Source organism: Eleutherodactylus coqui, chromosome 7 (assembly GCF_035609145.1).
Source record: "Eleutherodactylus coqui strain aEleCoq1 chromosome 7, aEleCoq1.hap1, whole genome shotgun sequence".
In the NCBI taxonomy this organism is placed as follows: domain Eukaryota; kingdom Metazoa; phylum Chordata; class Amphibia; order Anura; family Eleutherodactylidae; genus Eleutherodactylus; species Eleutherodactylus coqui.
The window spans coordinates 60,813,608-60,831,014 of NC_089843.1; the positions used below are offsets into that span (position 1 = coordinate 60,813,608).

At 42.6% G+C, this 17,407-nt stretch overlaps 1 protein-coding gene across 4 annotated transcripts in view; it reads right to left on the reverse strand.

Moving 5' to 3' along the window:
* Positions 1–833: 833 nt before the first annotated feature.
* Positions 834–17,407, reverse strand: part of GABRB1 (gamma-aminobutyric acid type A receptor subunit beta1) — a 545,263-nt gene continuing 528,689 nt past the window's right edge. For all 4 annotated transcript variants that reach the window (XM_066573124.1, XM_066573122.1, XM_066573121.1 and 1 more), the window contains one exon: positions 834–1,181. In XM_066573124.1, the coding sequence (XP_066429221.1) occupies positions 834–1,181 (348 nt within the window). The remainder of the gene's footprint in view (positions 1,182–17,407) is intronic.

Consider the following 17,407-nt stretch of genomic DNA (forward strand, 5'->3'; position numbering starts at 1 on the left):
ACCAATGTATAGTATTGGTTTATGGGACATGATCATTAATACATATTTTCCTTGGGTGCCAAAAACAATTGGTCCCATAACACATTAATTTATCACTTTGAGTGCTCTTTGGGCTCTTTTATAGCATGCCAGTATGGCATTTCAGTCCATGAAACTTACTTTGTCGCTCTGTGGCTATCAGCAGTTTAAAGGGGTTTTGGCAGTGAACAATCATTTCTCGACGTAACATATATTTCCTTCTACATTAGATAAAAGAGTCTATTGAAGATAATCTTATACCCTAAGTATGTCATCTTTTTTTTGACAGTGATGTCTGATATGTCCATGTATTTGGTGTTCGATTACCAAAAAGTGTTGACGTGTAGCTGTAAACCTCAACTTGACTTTAATGGCAATTCTGTATTCATAAAAAACAATGACTTGATGTTTAAAAAAGGCTTTCAGATAAATCCATTGAAAGTATAAAATGTGTGTAGACTGGTGCCCTAACCCCTTCTCTGCAACGTGTCGCTGGGATTTTCCTTTTGCAGCCAAGAGGTTAAGAATCTCGAAACACAATGTTTAATATATGTATAAAGCTTTTTCTTACCATAATGTATTGGAGTCATTTCTGTCTTCCGGTTCAGAAGACAACAAACTATTTTTAGTAAAAGCTAAGATCTTGCTTTCTAAAGAACCTACTGTTTGAAAATTAAATGTAGTGTGCAAACACTAAAAATCATTTTAATGGCTGAATATCTTACCTTGAATTTGCAGCACTATTGCTAATGCAGTTCCTTCAGGATCAGAAAAATAGAACTACTGTCTTCAAAAGGGTGATCTAACTGCATAAGTTAGTGTACATAATAAAGCCAATACACAACATTAAAGAAAGTAAATGCAACAGGAAATATCATTCTCGACCATCTGTCTATACCATTGACATCAGTCAAATCGGGAATTTTGATCTTCATTTGAGAGGCGCTTCTCCTTAAGCGACCTTTTTTGTGAACTATGTGCCTATCCAGGGTGCTTCTGCTGTACATATCTCTATTGGCGATGGGCTTTCGATACTGGATGCTTGCACTGTCATAGGAGAACATGGTGGCTCGGGGATCAATGGTACTAGTTAAGACTTCTGATCCACTGACTTCATTTCGGATCTCAAGAGTTGTGAGCAGAATGTTTCCATGTGAATCAACCTGAAAACAGAAAATCCTTTGAGCTAGAAATCTTCACAGACAAAGCCTAGCAGTTTATATATTGACATGCTATTCTATCCCCACTTTCCAAACATTCATATAACAATTATGTCCCTTATGACATGATTACAAATTACATTATATAAGAAATCATTTTTGGAATTCCGTTATATCTTACCTTCACACCAGACTTTAATTCGTAACAGAGCAATCCTATAAATTACAGTGTACATATATATATATATATATATATATATATATATATATATATATATATATATATATATATATCTAAAGAAGGCCCTTTAACATACATTAAAAAAATAAATTAAACGTTTAATATTGGAAACACTATGAAATTTCAATGCTGAAAGACACCTTTTCTTATCAGGGCACCATTAAATTGATTTAAAAACATATTAACGACCTGGCTAATGGAGCCAAATTATTATTAAAAACTGAAATAACAGACATGATTCTAATTTATTAATCATTAGAAATGACTAAAAAGACCTATTTTCAGCAATGTTTACTCCAGAATCACAATGCCAAAATCCCTTAGTAATAACCAATGCAATTTGGATATAAAATTTGCTACATATCTACCTCCACTACTGTACCATCCTTGAGTGGGGCTCCAAAGCATGGTCAAGAACAATACACAGAACTGACCCTTGCGCAGGCACGAGACCACAGGCAATAGTCAGTTGATGACAGGAAAGCAGAATTATGAGTAGATGGTTCAAGGTTTAGGCTGTTTGGGTACAACAGGTTATCTTGAGTGAAGCGCAAAGCCCCTCCCCCACAATGGATGATGAAGAAGTGCCTTTTGTCAAATAGCGACTAAAGGCCCATTTATAAAGGACAAATTTTGGGCAAACGATGCCCGACACTTGTCCCCGCATACACTCGCTCCGGTGCTGTTGCATGGGAGCGGGTATCACTGGCTCACTGACAGAATGGCCAGCAGGGGGGTAGGGAGGCTGCAGGAGATTTGACTTCTCGTACTCCCCTGCCCCTTTCCATTGACTTAATATAGCAGCCGTTCAATACTAAACGGCTGCTATTTACACTGAACGATCATCGGTCAGCTCATCACCCATCGTTTATGCAGCATGATAATGATGGATGATGAGCTGAACAATGATCGTTCAGTGTAAATGGCAGCTGTTCAGTATTGAATGGACGCTATGTTAAGTCAATGGAGAGGGGCAGGGGAGAGCGAGGAGAGAAATCTCCTCCAGCTGCCTCACTGTGAGACAGTGATACAATCTCCTGTGCAGCAGCACGAGAGCTTGTATGTGCGGGGACGAGTGTCGGGCATCGTTTGCCCAACATTCGTCCCGTCTAAATGGGCCTTAACCAATATAATTGTATGGGTGTGTATACTGCTCAAAATGTATGCGCACTGCTCAAGAAACAATAAACTGTAGAGGCCATGTCTCTATTTTGCAATGGTATGTCATCCCCAGTGGATCAACCTTGATTGGTGCAACATTGATCAGCGCTCAATTCATTTTCTTTTACAGTGTCCAAGAATGAACGATTTTCTTACTATGATTGTTTATTCACATAGGCCGGCTGTACATTTTTCTGTTCACATGGGAAGATGTACCACCAATCATCAAGCATTTCTATTCTAGATGAAACTGAATGATCAGCTGAGGAACAAATGTTTACTTGTTCATTGGCTAATCTTTTTTTCCTTTACAAGGACCAATTGTCTGGCAAATGATTGTTCATAGGAACTTTTAGGCCTGATAATCAGCCTACGTAAATTGACCATTGCAGTCATTTGCACCCCTTAAAAGAATTACAGAAGTTGAGAAATGCTAAACAACTCCAAAGCTGGAAAGGCTGAACATGAAGGCTTCTATGATGTATGCACAGTTTAATGAATAGACCACTTATATGAAATAAATTATTAAGGAATATAATTTCTTGGACCTCGATTCAAAAAAATATACTTCTTTAGTAGTAATGTCAAAGTTTTGCATACTGGTGTGCATATTACATCTAGTAGGTCTCCTTTAAAGGAGTAGTCAGGTGTCTTTTTAACTGATGATATTGTCATCAGCAGATAGGGGAGGAGGTGGGAGCATGGGCTTCACTCCCATTGAAATCAGTGGGAACGCTGCACTGCTATTACACTTCCTGTCTAGGGCAGGATGTCAGTAACTGAAGCAGGAAGTGGAATAGTAGTGCAGCGCTTCTATTCTCCTATTGATTTAAATGGGAGTAAAGCCAGCACTCCCACATTCTCTCCTATCTGCTAATGATGGTGGGCAGATGATGAGCTGATGGACAGGAGCCCCAAGTGGTGGACCTCCTTCCATCAAGTACAGATAGTCCCCAACTTGCGTACGTTCGAGTTACAAACTTCGCAAGTTACAAACAATCTGTCCTGCACAGTATGATGTAATGCTATTGCATTACATCATACTGTGCAGGGACTAGACAGGCTTCTATCAAGCCTGTCCGGCAAGATTGCGGGACGCTGTGCGGTTGCTAGGCAGCCGGAAGCCTTCTGCCCTCTGGCTGCCTATCCAGAAGCCTTCTGCCCTTTGGCTGCCTTTCAGAAGGCCCCCGGCTGCCTAGCAACTGCACAGCGTCCCATGATCTTATCGCGGAATGCCATATGGGACCCTTTATGGGACGCTTTAAATACCACTGTCTATTCTGACAGCGGCATTTAAAGTGTTAACAGTTCCGATTAGCAGCGCGGCTTGTCAGAACTGCTGCCGGGTGTCCGCTGTAAGAACAGCCCGCACCTGACGTTGTATGGAGCAGGATCCACCCGTGATCCCTTCCATACAACCATTTGTTTTGACATACGAACAAATGTACTTGCGAACTGGTTCCTGGAACGGAACCTGTTCGCAAGTAGGGGACTATCTGTACTGATGGTATATCCAGAGGATAGGTCACCAGTTCAAAAGAGCCCAGACTTTAAAAGGGTTGCGGTAAATAAAGTTATCTCTTATCCACGGGATAGGGAATAACTTTATGATTGGCGGGGATCCAACTGATTCTGAGGACTGAGGTCTAGTTTGTTGCTGAGTGAATGGAGCAGAGGTTATGCAGACGCACCACTGCTCCATTCACTTTAATGATGTAGTGACCCAGAATGCTCACTGCTAAGTGCTAAGCCAGTTCTGGGAAAGGAGGTTATGTGTTCTAAAAATGTGTGCTTTTATTGATGTGATATATCATACTGGTTTTATTCTTATCTTGCTGTACAGGCTGCATTAAAGTACTGGAGCTGGTGGTTGGAAGATAGTAGAAATCAGTTTAGAGGATATCCAGTTACTCAGTATTACTCAGTGCTTGTCTAACCTCTCAGCCAATCAACGCTATGCTTTTGGGAGGATCCAAAAGTTTCTAAATATTATTTTGTACTTCCAGAAACTTCAGAGGAGAGCACGCTATGTCTAATAACAAGCATGCAAATAGCTGGTAGGGAACAGAAGCATGAGCTATTTTCTCGATTCCAAGGATTTGAAGAGAAAGGTGCCAAGTACTAGTTGCAAGACTTGTCCCAAGTCTAATAAGATCTTACTGTTACCATGTGGTAGTTGCTGGTCCTCCCGAGGCGGCGGTGTGCGCGGTCCCGCGGTTGGGGCGTGTCCCCCCGGCTTGCCCTTCTATTCCCGAGCCCAAGTGTCCCCTTCCTGAAGAATTTTCAGGGGAGAGGAGCAAGTTCTTTGTTTTTCAGCAGGCATGTAGATTGTATTTTCGGATGCGGTCCCGCTCATCCGGCTCAGAATCCCAGAAAGTTGGATTGATTATGTCCTTACTTCGGGGTCCCCCCAGACATAGGCCTACTCCTTTCCGGAGAGTTCGGCTTGCCTGAAGTCAGTTGATTTGTTTTTTCAGGAACTTGGAGGTATTTTTGATGAGCCGGACCGTGCTGGGTTGGCGGTATCTCATCTCATGTCTCTACGTCAGAGAAAGCAGTGGGTAGAGGACTATTGCTCTAAATTTAGACAGTATGCAGGTGACACCTCTTGGAACGATAGCGCCCTTAAAGATGTGTTTTTGTTGGTTCTGTCTGACGCTGTCAAGGATCTACTCATTTCTCATCCCACTCCCGTGACACTTAATGATTCGATGGAATTGGCGGTCAAAGCTGACAGGAGGCTGATATCTAGAAAAGAGGAACTTCAGGCCTGTAAGGCTAGGGAATCCAGCAGACTCACTCCCACTTCTCCCATGCCAACTTCAGGTGCCGAGCCTATGGAAGTGGACCAGCTAAGTCCCGAGGAACGGCGATGGTTTCGGATGACTCATGGTCTCTGCTTCTATTGTGGGAAAGCCAGACATCGTGTAGCAACCTGTCCTCAGAAGCGTCTACAACATCAGTCCGAACCAGCGGAAAACTTCAGATCCTAGGCGATTTTTGGGAGGATTGCCTAGGATCACAGGTACTCCCTAAGTTGTTGGTGCCTTGTCAGATTGGCTTCCAGAATTTCATTCAGTCCGGTCAAGCTTTTATTGATTCGGGTGCTGCTGCCAATTTGATTAGTTTAAGTTTTGTCAAACCTCTGATGACTGAATTCTTGGCGTTAAAGATTCCCATTCGCTTCACTAGTATTGATTCTACCCCTCTGTCGGCAGGTGTTGTACAATGGAGGACTCCCATTTTACAGTTCACCGTGGGTGTTCTCCATTTTGAGAATCTGTTGTTTTTAGTAATAGAAAGGATGTCTGTTGATGTAGTGCTTGGTATGCCCTGGTTGGCACTGCACAATCCCCGATTTGATTGGTCCACTTGGGAATTGACACATTGGGGGTTGTCCTGTCATAGTCACTTAGCTACTACATCTGTGTGTTCAGCAGATACCATTCTTATTCCTGAGTATTTGTCTGATTTTCATGATGTATTTTCCAAGAAACTGTCTGACACTTTGCCTCCCCATAGGGAGTAGGACTGGGGTATTGATTTGATCCCCCACAGTTCAATCCGTACGGGAGCCATTTTCAATTTGTCTGCGAGTGAGCACTAAGCCCTTAAGTCCTATATCCCAGAACCTCTGGCCAAACGACATATCAGGCCGTCCAGGTCCCCTGCAGGGGCAGGTCTCTTCTTTGTAGAGAAGAAGGATGGGATATTGAGGCCTTGTGTGGATTATCGGGCTTAGAATACAATTACTGTGAAGAACCAGTGTTCCTTGCCCCTGATTCCTGATTTATTGAATTGAACTTAAGGGGGGCATACAATTTAATTTGCATCCAAAAGGGAGATGAGTGGAAGACCACGTTCAACACCTCGTTCAGACATTTTGAATGTCTAGTCATGCCCTTTGGACTTTGTAATGCCCCCGCGGTGTTCCAGGGATTTATGAACGCGGTCTTCCACGACTTCCTGGGGGTATTTTTGGTCATATATCTCGATGACATTCTGGTGTACTCCCCAGACTGGGATTCACATGTGCGGCACCTGAGGTTGGTTCTGACCCATTTGCGTGAGTACCAACTTTTTGTCAAGTTGGAGAAATGCATTTTTGGTACTAAACAAGTGTCTTTCCTTGGTTATGTGATTTCACCCACGGAGATTCAAATGGAGTCTGATAAAGTGGCGGCAATCTCCCAATGGGTCAGACCAGATAACCTGAAAGCTCTCCAGCAGTTTTTAGGTTTCGCAAATTTTTACCGTAAATTCATTAAGAATTATTCTGTTATTGCTCAACCCCTGACCGATCTTACCAAGAAGGGTGCCGACTTGGTAAGATGGCCGCCAGAGGCCCTAGAGGCTTTTAGTCATCTCAAAAGGGTGTTTACTGCTGCCCCGGTGCTAGTACAGCCTGATGCGCGGCGACCGTTCTTCATTGAGGTCATTGCGTCTGAGATGGGAGCGGGGGCTGTATTGTCTCAGGAAGTCAGCGGGAGATCTGGGTATAGTCCATGTGCGTTCCTCTCGTGGAAGTTCAGTTCGGCGGAACATAACTACGACGTGGGTAATCGTGAGTTATTGGCGATTAAGTGGTCTCTAGAAGAGTGGCGTCACCATCTTGAGGGGGCAAGGCATCCCATTACCATGTATACTGATCATAAAAACTTGGTATTGGTGAGATCACCAATGCTAAGAGGCTCACAGCTTATCAGGCCAGGTGGCCGTTGTTTTTCGCCATGTTTAACCTCATCATTACATATATTCCAGGGGAGAAGAACGTGAAGGCAGATGCTCTCTCACAGAGTTTCGGTTCACCAGAAAGTGAGACAGTGTCTCCCGAGAATATCCTGGCACCTGGGGTGGAGGTGGCAGCTGTAGAATCTGATCTTGTTCCTCATTTACAAAATTGTAAGCAGGGCGCTCCCTTGGGGGTGCCGGGGGCAGATGGTTTGTGCCAGAGACCTTGCATCTTAGAGTCATTGAAGAGTCTCATTCATCTGTTCTTGCAGGCCATCTGGGGGTTCAGGGGACTCTGGATCTTTGTGGCCAGGCATGTCTCGGGAGATCCGCGACTTTGTTAAGGGATGCTCTGTCTGTGCACTCTGTAAAAGTCGTCGTCGTCCTCCGAAGGGGCCTTTAAGACCGTTACCAGTGCCTTCTTGTCCGTGGTCACATTAATCGGTAGATTTTATCATCGATCTACCTTGTCTCCCGAGAATATCCTGGCACCTGGGGTGGAGGTGGCAGCTGTAGAATCTGATCTTGTTCCTCATTTACAAAATTGTAAGCAGGGCGCTCCCTTGGGGGTGCCGGGGGCAGATGGTTTGTGCCAGAGACCTTGCATCTTAGAGTCATTGAAGAGTCTCATTCATCTGTTCTTGCAGGCCATCTGGGGGTTCAGGGGACTCTGGATCTTTGTGGCCAGGCATGTCTCGGGAGATCCGCGACTTTGTTAAGGGATGCTCTGTCTGTGCACTCTGTAAAAGTTGTCGTCGTCCTCCGAAGGGGCCTTTAAGACCGTTACCAGTGCCTTCTTGTCCGTGGTCACATTAATCGGTAGATTTTATCATCGATCTACCTGAGTCTCAGAAGTTCACCACTATCCTAGTTGTAGACCGTTTCTCAAAAATGGCACATTTCGTGGCGTTAAAGAAGCTGCCTTCTGTGATAGAATTTTCTAAGATTTTTGTAAAAGAAATCATTCGTCTACATGGGGTTCCCGAGAACATCGTATCTGATCGCGGTGTTCAGTTTGTTGCGCAATTTTGGTGAGCCTTCTGTAGAAACCTTGGAACGTCGCTTTCCTTCTCGTCAGCATTCCACTCACAAACTAATGGTCAGACTGAGCAGTAGAACCAGGATTTAGTGCAATATTTACGGTTGTGTGCTAGCGAAAAGGCTCATCAGTGGGCAGAATTCTTGCTGTTGGCAGAGTTTGTACTAAACAACCGTACTTGTTCTTCCACTGGGGTATCTCTATTCCTTTGCGTATATGGTCAGCATCCTCGCTTCCTTACAGCTATTTCTACTCCCTCTGCCTGTCCTACAGCTGACGTCACCACAGATGTGCTCCAGGGGGTATGGAAAGAAGTACGGAAGAACCTGGAAGCAACGGGGACTTGTATGCAGTTGCGTAGTGGGAGGAGTCTGTCAGCATCTGAACCTTACAGGATGGGACAGAAGGTATATTTGTCTTCTAGAAATCTCAAATTGAAGGTTCCTTCTTTGAAACTGGCGCCGTGTTATGTGGGTCCCTTTGTCATCACTTGTGTAGTGAACCCGCTTGCTTATGAACTTGATTTGCCAGCTGCATGGAGGGTTCATAGGGTTTTTCATAAGTCATTATTGAAACCTTTTGTCCCTTCGCCGGGCGCGCGTGCACCTGTGAGTGCAGCTGCTGTGCACGAGCTCCCTTTTATTTTGTTCTGTTGGGAGTTGGCTGTCTCCCTCTCTCCACCCCTGGGCGAAGGCTTTTGTTTAAAGGTCGGGCAGAGACTTGCAATCACTGACAGTTATTGGTTTCCCTCAGTGTGCTAGCTAGTCTGCCTCTGTTGGTCTCCTGCTTCTGTCAGCTTGTTTGCTATACCTTGCTATTATCCGCCAAGTTTTTCCATCTGCCTAAGTTCTTCTTAGTATTGTTCGTGTTGGTTATTTACATCTGCCTTTTCTATCGGTATTCTACCGTTTCCATCCAGGTACGCCAGCATCCCTTTTTCAGTCCCTAGTTAGAGTAGGGACCGCGCCCAGTTGCCTGCCTGGGGTTAGCCAGGAGTGGAGGCAAGCAGGCAGGGACAGGGGTTGTGGGTGAGAACTAGGGCACCTGGGCTGGCGTATCACGGGTAGTATACCGTAACACTTAGGTAGTGTACTTCAAGCCACCACCTCTGGATCTGGACATTGTAAAAGTGGACTGCTTGGATATTACCTCATCATCATCTGATGCGCAATAAGCAAGTAAGTTTTTCTGTTCATCCCACGTGCTTCCTTGGACTCTTCTTTTCTGCAGCACTACACTAGAGCACCATCCCAAGGGACAGAGACCAGCCAGTAACACCAAGTGCCCCACTGTTTCACTGTAGTTTAGCCACGTTGGGGTAGGACATTTGCCACTGTGACATCAGACTTTCCTACCCTGGCTCATTACAATAACAGCCACAGAATTTACTGAGTTCAAGTTCTTTTGTAATCTCCGTCACTGTCATTGAAATGAATGGAATGCTGATGCCGGCATGACTTTTGCTCCATTTATTTGGGGACTGATCAGATTCCTGTTACGATTGGGGTCCCAGCCACCTGACCCCCATGATCATAAAGTTATCTCCTATCCTGTGGATATTTTACAACTTGGCACAACACCTGTTAAGATGTTCAGTAGAAAATAATTGTTGGCCACTTTTTCTAGGTACAGATTTTAAAATAAAGCCAATTTCTATAACCGTGATCTTCAAGTGAATAGAGGCATAAAAATCTTCTAAATTCATTTATTTTTCTTGTTAAGTTTAAATGCTGGGTTCAATATACTTAGAATTAAACAGCTGTTTTATCTCTTAATAACTTCAGCATTGGATACTATTGCCCCTTTGCTAATATCTCCTGTCTACCAGCTAAGACTCCTCTGCTGGTTCCTTTATTAAGTTGCACTTCATTAACAGAGCAAGCACTCTCTGTCCTCATTTGCTTCCATCCTACCCTCTTGATCCTACCCTCTTGATCCCATTTCTTGTCATCTCACTTCTAACTTTTCCTCTGTTTTCATAGCTGCCCTTGTAGGATACTGTCTTGTGTCACTTCTCCAGTTCTCATCCAACCTGTTTGAACAATACAGTATATATATATATATACACTCTCAACTGTGTAACAGTCTCTCTTCCTTTTTAAATCACATCATTTAGAGTTTGGATTCTGACTGAACCATTTCACTGACACCACACTTGCTAAAGTTGCTAATGATCTACTAACTGCTAAATCTGAAGGTCACTTCTGTAAAGTGTGAAAGAGTCCCCCAGGGAAATATGGAACTGGTGTTCTTATTTTATGTATTGCTCTATTTTCTTTACAGGTGAAGTTCATTATACAAATCTGGTGTTTTACTGTGTATTCCACCTGTCGTAATATTTAATGCATCCATGGACTAATTTTATGTTGTAGAGTGCAGTGGTTCTTTGGTGTGTTAGTCAACCATGCTCTACCCATTATGGCGGTGAGGAGTAACAGCTCCAGAACTGATGACTGATGGAGAACCTTATGGTTATTGGCCTCAACCAGCGTGAGAACACAACGGCATGTGTATGCCATGTTGCTCACATGGACATGTGGTGAATCTATATTGAAGGGATAGTTTTCTTGCCAAGGTTGTATAGCAGGTGTGAGCGAGCAGTGAGGAGTAGCTGTGATGCAGCAGTATTGGAGGTACCCTTGCTGCATGCACCTTCCCAGTGGAAGAGTTGTCCAGCTGTAAGAGAGGTGACCATATCAGTCTTAGAAGATCTACTGTTTAGTTTTTATATAATCTTATGTTATTTATGCTTTGTGCTCTCAGGGGCTGGAACTGAGTTGGTTCTACGGTGTTGGTTGGTGCCGCTATGCCTTCTTTCTCTGAGCTGAGCAATGCCATTGAGAAGCCGGGAGTGAACTCTGCATGCCATCGGAGTGCAAAAAGTACCACAAGTGCCTGGACTGTCCATGTCACTGAGATGCTGACCGGTCAAGTTCCCATTTCTGAGAGAAGACTCTTATGTTCTTGTTAATAAAGTTCCCTACTATCTGTATGGCAAAATGGAGTGTTTTCTTCTGTCAGATGCAAAAAAGCAAGGGTGTGGTCTGAGAAAGCCCTGTGGGTGCACATTCACATAGCGATTCCCAATCTCCGTAAGTCCAAGGCCCGTGACAGCCAGTGAGGCCAAATATGCTCCAGAAGCGGTGAGTGACTCTTTCCCACATGATGTCCCCCTGGCCTCAGACAGCCGAGCTATGCGTCTGGGGCAAACATCTTTCCTCTAGTCTCTATGTACACAGCATCCACTTTTCTGGAGTAGCAGTGGAATAGAAGTGCAGCAGACAGGTTGGGAAGAGGACTGTGACCAGGAAGTGACTCTGCAACAACTAAGGGCCACATCAGTTGGGACTATGGTCTATGGACTATGGTCATCATGTCTTCGAAAGTTAGGGCCACTGACCTAGCATCAACTTGACTGGAAGTCATTGCATAGAGGAGAATTGAGCTGAGCTTTTACTGTAAGAGCCGTTGCTCTCACTAGTTTGGTGTGGTAATGCAAGCCCTGTGCCTTTCTTGCTTCCAAAAGACTGTTTTCTATTGGTGTAAGCGTTATTTAAGCATAACAACTGTCTCTACATTTAGTCGAAACAATCAATTGCAAATATGGCAATACCAAAAATTATAGCTTTTCAACCTTGATTGCATAGTGTAGGTATAACATAGGATGAGATTTTATAATGATGCTGGATTTGTACAACATTGTCACCTATCACCTGTAAATAGACAGGCTCTAAGAAGGGCATTAGTGCAAAGTAAACCCCCAACACCAATGCACTGACAAAGTATTGATGATGACAATATAGTTACTCCAATTATATCAGTAGTTATGATACACATCTGTTGAAGTCTTTGCTTCTCAATGAGGTCACAACAGCAACACTGTAAGCATAGGTTCACTTACTTTTATTGAATATGTGTACTACTGTAAAGCTAGATAATTTGGTTGACTATTGAATGATCATGTTTGCAGTATTTTCTGAAGCTTCTCAGACAGTCTTGTAGAAATCTTTCATAGAAAACATTGGTTTATTTTCTTATGATGTCTTCCATTTTTGGCTTGCAGACAGCTCAGGGGTGGGGCTTAAGCATGGGCAGGGCTAATCAGAGGGGTATGGTTAGGCGGCTCCGGCATCCAATTGTCTCAGCCAGACACAAGATTGTGAAATAAGGAGGAAGAGAGAAATGCTTGATTTCATGGGACATGTGGAATTCTTTATATACTTCTCATTAATTAATTGCACTAATTGCATTAACTCTACAAGGACAAGATAGGATCCAAGGAAAGCTGGAGATAAAGGGTGGAAATGCTGGGATATTTTTTGTGTGAATCTCCTATATTTATTGTTTCTATAATTCCCAGTTCTCTCAGGTTTGTCTTTTTTTACTTTAACATTTGTATGAAAAAATGTTCTTTTTGCTGCTTATATATTTATTGATTTCTTCACTGTGAACATTTAGATTATAAGTCAGAGAACTGAACTATTACAAAACAGAGAAAAGTAGTGTCATATTTCCTGGTACCCTGCTATTTTCTTGGCAGGAAGAACATCGCGAGAAGGTTAAGGTGATATTTTGTCTAATAAATACTACATTGATTTTAAAATAGTCAGCAGAAAAATAATAGAGATGAATGGTAGGACAATGTGTTGGAGCTTGAATTTACAGAATAGGGTCAGGCAGTAAAAACTGCAAAATCTAAGGCAACTTTGGGTGCAAGAAGTACTGAATTATAAGAGAACTGCAGAAACGTGTTACTGAGGGACCGTTTTGTGCTTCTGTCATTGACTGGAGCACATTGCCATGTCTAGTATGGAAACATGGTAATTACTGTCAAATATTCCACTCATGGCCTATAAATTACTGTAAGATCTAGTTCACATAGGCATCGGAGGTTCCATTCAGAACTACAATCACTGATTTCCACTAGAAAACAGGACAAAATAGTGCAGTAAGCTGCACTATTTCGTCCTGTAAATTCGAGCAAAATGAGGGACTGCAGACGACAATCGAATGGACCCTATTATGGTCAATGGGGGTCCATTTGGCGGCATTTGGTTCCATCATAAGACTGTTAGATTCAGTAGTGAGTACCATTTTCTGAACGGAGCAGGAAATGGAACTCCTGAATGCTGATGTGAATGAGCCATAAGTGGATAAAACATTGGAAATTTTTTTTGATGAAAGCAATAAGACATTGTATTATAATAGTCTTCAGACGTCTCTTATCAGACTGCTGGCTCTACAAATACCTCGGGTTACCTCTTAGTGTATTGGGTGTTCTAATTGGTGAACACTTCTACTCTTACATATTTAACTTTGTGCATCCCTCACCTTGCTTATAGCAGTAATTAATTCCAGCCATCACTTGCATCAGCCCGGGACTTGTAAATGGAGGAGTTTATTACTGTTGATTGAATTATACTTTGACAGAATTAACTTTAATCCGTTAACTACCAACTATTTTTCAGTTTTTTGTTTTTTTCATCCGCGTGTTAAAAGAGCTTTAACTTTTTCATTTTCCCATCGACATAGCCGTATGAGTGCTTGATGTTTGCAGGACAAGTTGCATTTTTGAATGAAAAACTTTATTTATTTTTTAACTGGATATAATGGGAAAAAACGCAAATAAGTCATTTTGGGGGGTATTTTGCGGTGTCCATGATGCAGGAGGAATGACGTATTAACTACATTCTATGGGTCAGTACCATTATCTTGATACTATGTTTATAGAGTCTTTTATATGTTACTACTTTTAAAAAATTAAAATTATCTTTTAATAAAAATTCAGACCCCCATAAGTTTTTTATTTGTATGTTGAGGGCTCATGTGTGGGGCAAACTGTAATTTTTATTGCTACCATTTTTGCACACGTGACTCTTTGACTACTTTACATTCAATTTTTATTCGGAAATAAGGTGACCAGAAAAATGCTATTCTGGCATTATGTATTTTTGCTTTTTGAGATAAATAGTGTGATACTTTCATAGTTTGGGATTTTTGTATACAGCGGTGACAATTATGTTTATTTTTTATTGTTTTGTGGAAAAATGAGCAATGTTTTTTTTACATTTTTAATAATTTTACATTTTAATTATATTTCACTTCAGTTTATCGTTATGATTTAGTCCCCAATGGGACTTGCCATCATTTGATCACTTCTACAACATACTGCAATACGTCAGTATTGCAGTATATTGTATTCATAAGCAGGACTTAATATATTTGAATACATAGCAGCCCTGTAGACTTTTACAAGGCCCACCCTGTGGTCTTGAAAATCATTGGCACCCTGTGGTCTCACTATGGCGGTGATGGTGATTTGGAGGGAGAACAGGGTTGACTGAGCATGTAGGTTGTCAAACAGCTGCAACTGGAGCTATCTCGTGACTATTTGCAGTGGGTGTCAGCTGTCAGAAACAGCCAGCATCCACCGGGTATGCAGCGACCTTTACTCCTGAGCCCACTTTATACCCACCCTACACCTCTGACATACATACATGTCACATAGGGGGAAGGGGTTAAAGGAGTTATCCAGGGAAAGAAAAACTTAATCAACCAAACCTCCACTGCTAACACTGAGTCATATGGTATGAATTTTTCCTCCTTTCTCTTATTGTTGATGATATCACTGCAAGGGGATAGCTAACTGGCTCATTTCTCTAACTAGCCAGTCCCCTTTTCTGTTAGATGCAGAGATAGAGTGAGTTTCTTTTCTCCCCAAACCACCCCTTTATGGGAAAAGGTGGGTATATTTCCTTATTTCTGTCTTATGAAAATGTTACAGCCTGGATTATGCTTGGAACAAAGGAATGAAAGGAGACTGCTTTTATGTTAAAAACATGAGTTGGGTAGGTCAAAATCTTTTAAGGCACTCCAGCTTTGTTTGTCATACTAAGTGAAACCAAGATGTTCTGTGAAACTTAGGCCTCATGTCCACGGGGAAAATAAGAATTAAAATCCGCAGCGGATTTTAACTCTTCTCCCGCGCGCGGATCCGCACCCCATAGGGATGCATTGACCACCCGCGGGTAGATAAATACCCGCGGATCGTCAATAAAAGTGATTTAAAAAAAAATGGAGCATGAAAAAATCTGGACCATGCTCCATAATCATATTTTACTCACCCGCTCCGTTTCTTCTCTTTGGCGCCGCGCCATCTTCTCTCAGTCGCGGCCGGATCATTTTGCTTCGGCCCGGCGCATGCGCGGGGCACGTCACCGACGTCATCATGCACATCCGCCGGGCCGAAGAAAGCAGATCCGGCCGCGACGAGAGAAGATGACGCCGCCGCGAAGAGAAGAAACGGAGCGGATGGGAGGTAAGTTTATTCTCATTTATTCTTATTTTCAGCCCTCATGCCCGCGGGGCAGGAGGGACCCGCTGCAGATTCTCCATGGAGAATCCGTAGCGGGCCCGATTTTCCCCGTGGACATGAGGCCTAAGAGTGAAAATATATTAATAGCATAAAAACAAAAATGGCTAAATCATCATGTTTGGTTTGAACACATTGATTGTGATGGGGTCGTGTGATCAAAATAGGCTGTGTAGCCCTGCAACATTGTACTGGCATTGCACTGGAGATCAGTGCTGGTCACATATTGTTGCAGTGCTTTGCGATCATGACAGTCACTTTGGTTGGATTTTTGAATGGCAGTACAATGTCGCAGTGCTACATACAGTGATCTTTGGTTGGTCGACCACTGTCACAGCCAGCGTGGCTGTGTAGTCCTAGCCTAAATGTACACTTCCTAGTGAGGGATCAGGCCAGTCCGCCATTGCAATGCTCTTCTACTGATTTGGTCTGGAGAATTGACAATTAAGCACTAACTTTGTTTTATAATATTTTTGGTTTGCTTGTCAGAGGAATTTAGCAATTTCAAGCTCTTGCAGACAAGCTCCTGAAGACAGTCAATGAGCAATCACTTTTCTGGAAAGATTCTATAATCTAATATATGATGTTTGTTAGGAATTCAGCTCAAAGACGTTTTCCAAGTACGACCAAACACCTAACATTTAAAGGGGAAGTTAATAGCATTTTCAAATTAATCTTGCCCACGAATCATCAAAGAACTGATGTTGCTGGGGTAAGAAATGTTCGCCAGCCATACAAATGAATAGACAACTACTGTGTGTAACACAGGGTGTTTCACTCAAAGTTCAACCTAGCAATTTTGCTATATTTTTGTTTGGTACAATGATATCTCACAAGAATGAAAACTGAGACCTACCATAGTTCTTGGTGAGCTCAGAGTTGTCATAGATGTTGGAAGTGGCCACTGCTGACCTCCAAGCATTTCTGGACCCAGCTCTCCATGTTATTGAAAGTGCCTCAACATACCCACAATGATTGTGCAATTTCATGTCTAATGTTATTCTACAGTGCAGCAACGGAGCAGGATTTATTGGCAAAGACTTTACTTTTTAAGTGGCTCCACAGAAAAAAAGTCTGCCTATGTGTGGTCCAGTGATCTTGGTGGCCACAGACCATTCAAGATGATCCTGTCTCCGAAGCAGAATTAATTTTTGCCATGCTCTGGTTGGTCATGTGACAAGTCACCCCATCTTAGTGGACATAAACATTTTGTAGCTCCTCATAATCCAGCTGGTTTACAAATTCTATGAATATTCTCAGGTAATGTTCAGTGTTGAAGGTCATTGAAGGAGATAGGGCCAATCATGCGTCAGCGGGACAATGTGCACAACACACCGATTTTTATGGGATGCAGTGTTTTTGTGGATTTATTGTAGGTTTGTTGTGGCCCAAATTTCTGTTTTTGACTGTTCACATGGCCATATAAATTACGATGTGAAAAAAAGGGTTTAACTTTCAGTAAAGCACCCTGTATAATGCTAAGCTGTCTGAGCCATAGCAAGAACAGTTTTCTGCCCATTTGCACTATGTTTAATAGAGGAGCCCCATATAGGAAGACCTTTCTCTATGAGGAAAATAGATTGTCTCTTTCAGACAACCCTTTTAAAGACACTTCAATGGTTTTGTAGTCCAGTTTCTGTGTTCTGTAATTTTTCATGTCCTATCTAGAGTTGAGTGAAATGAAC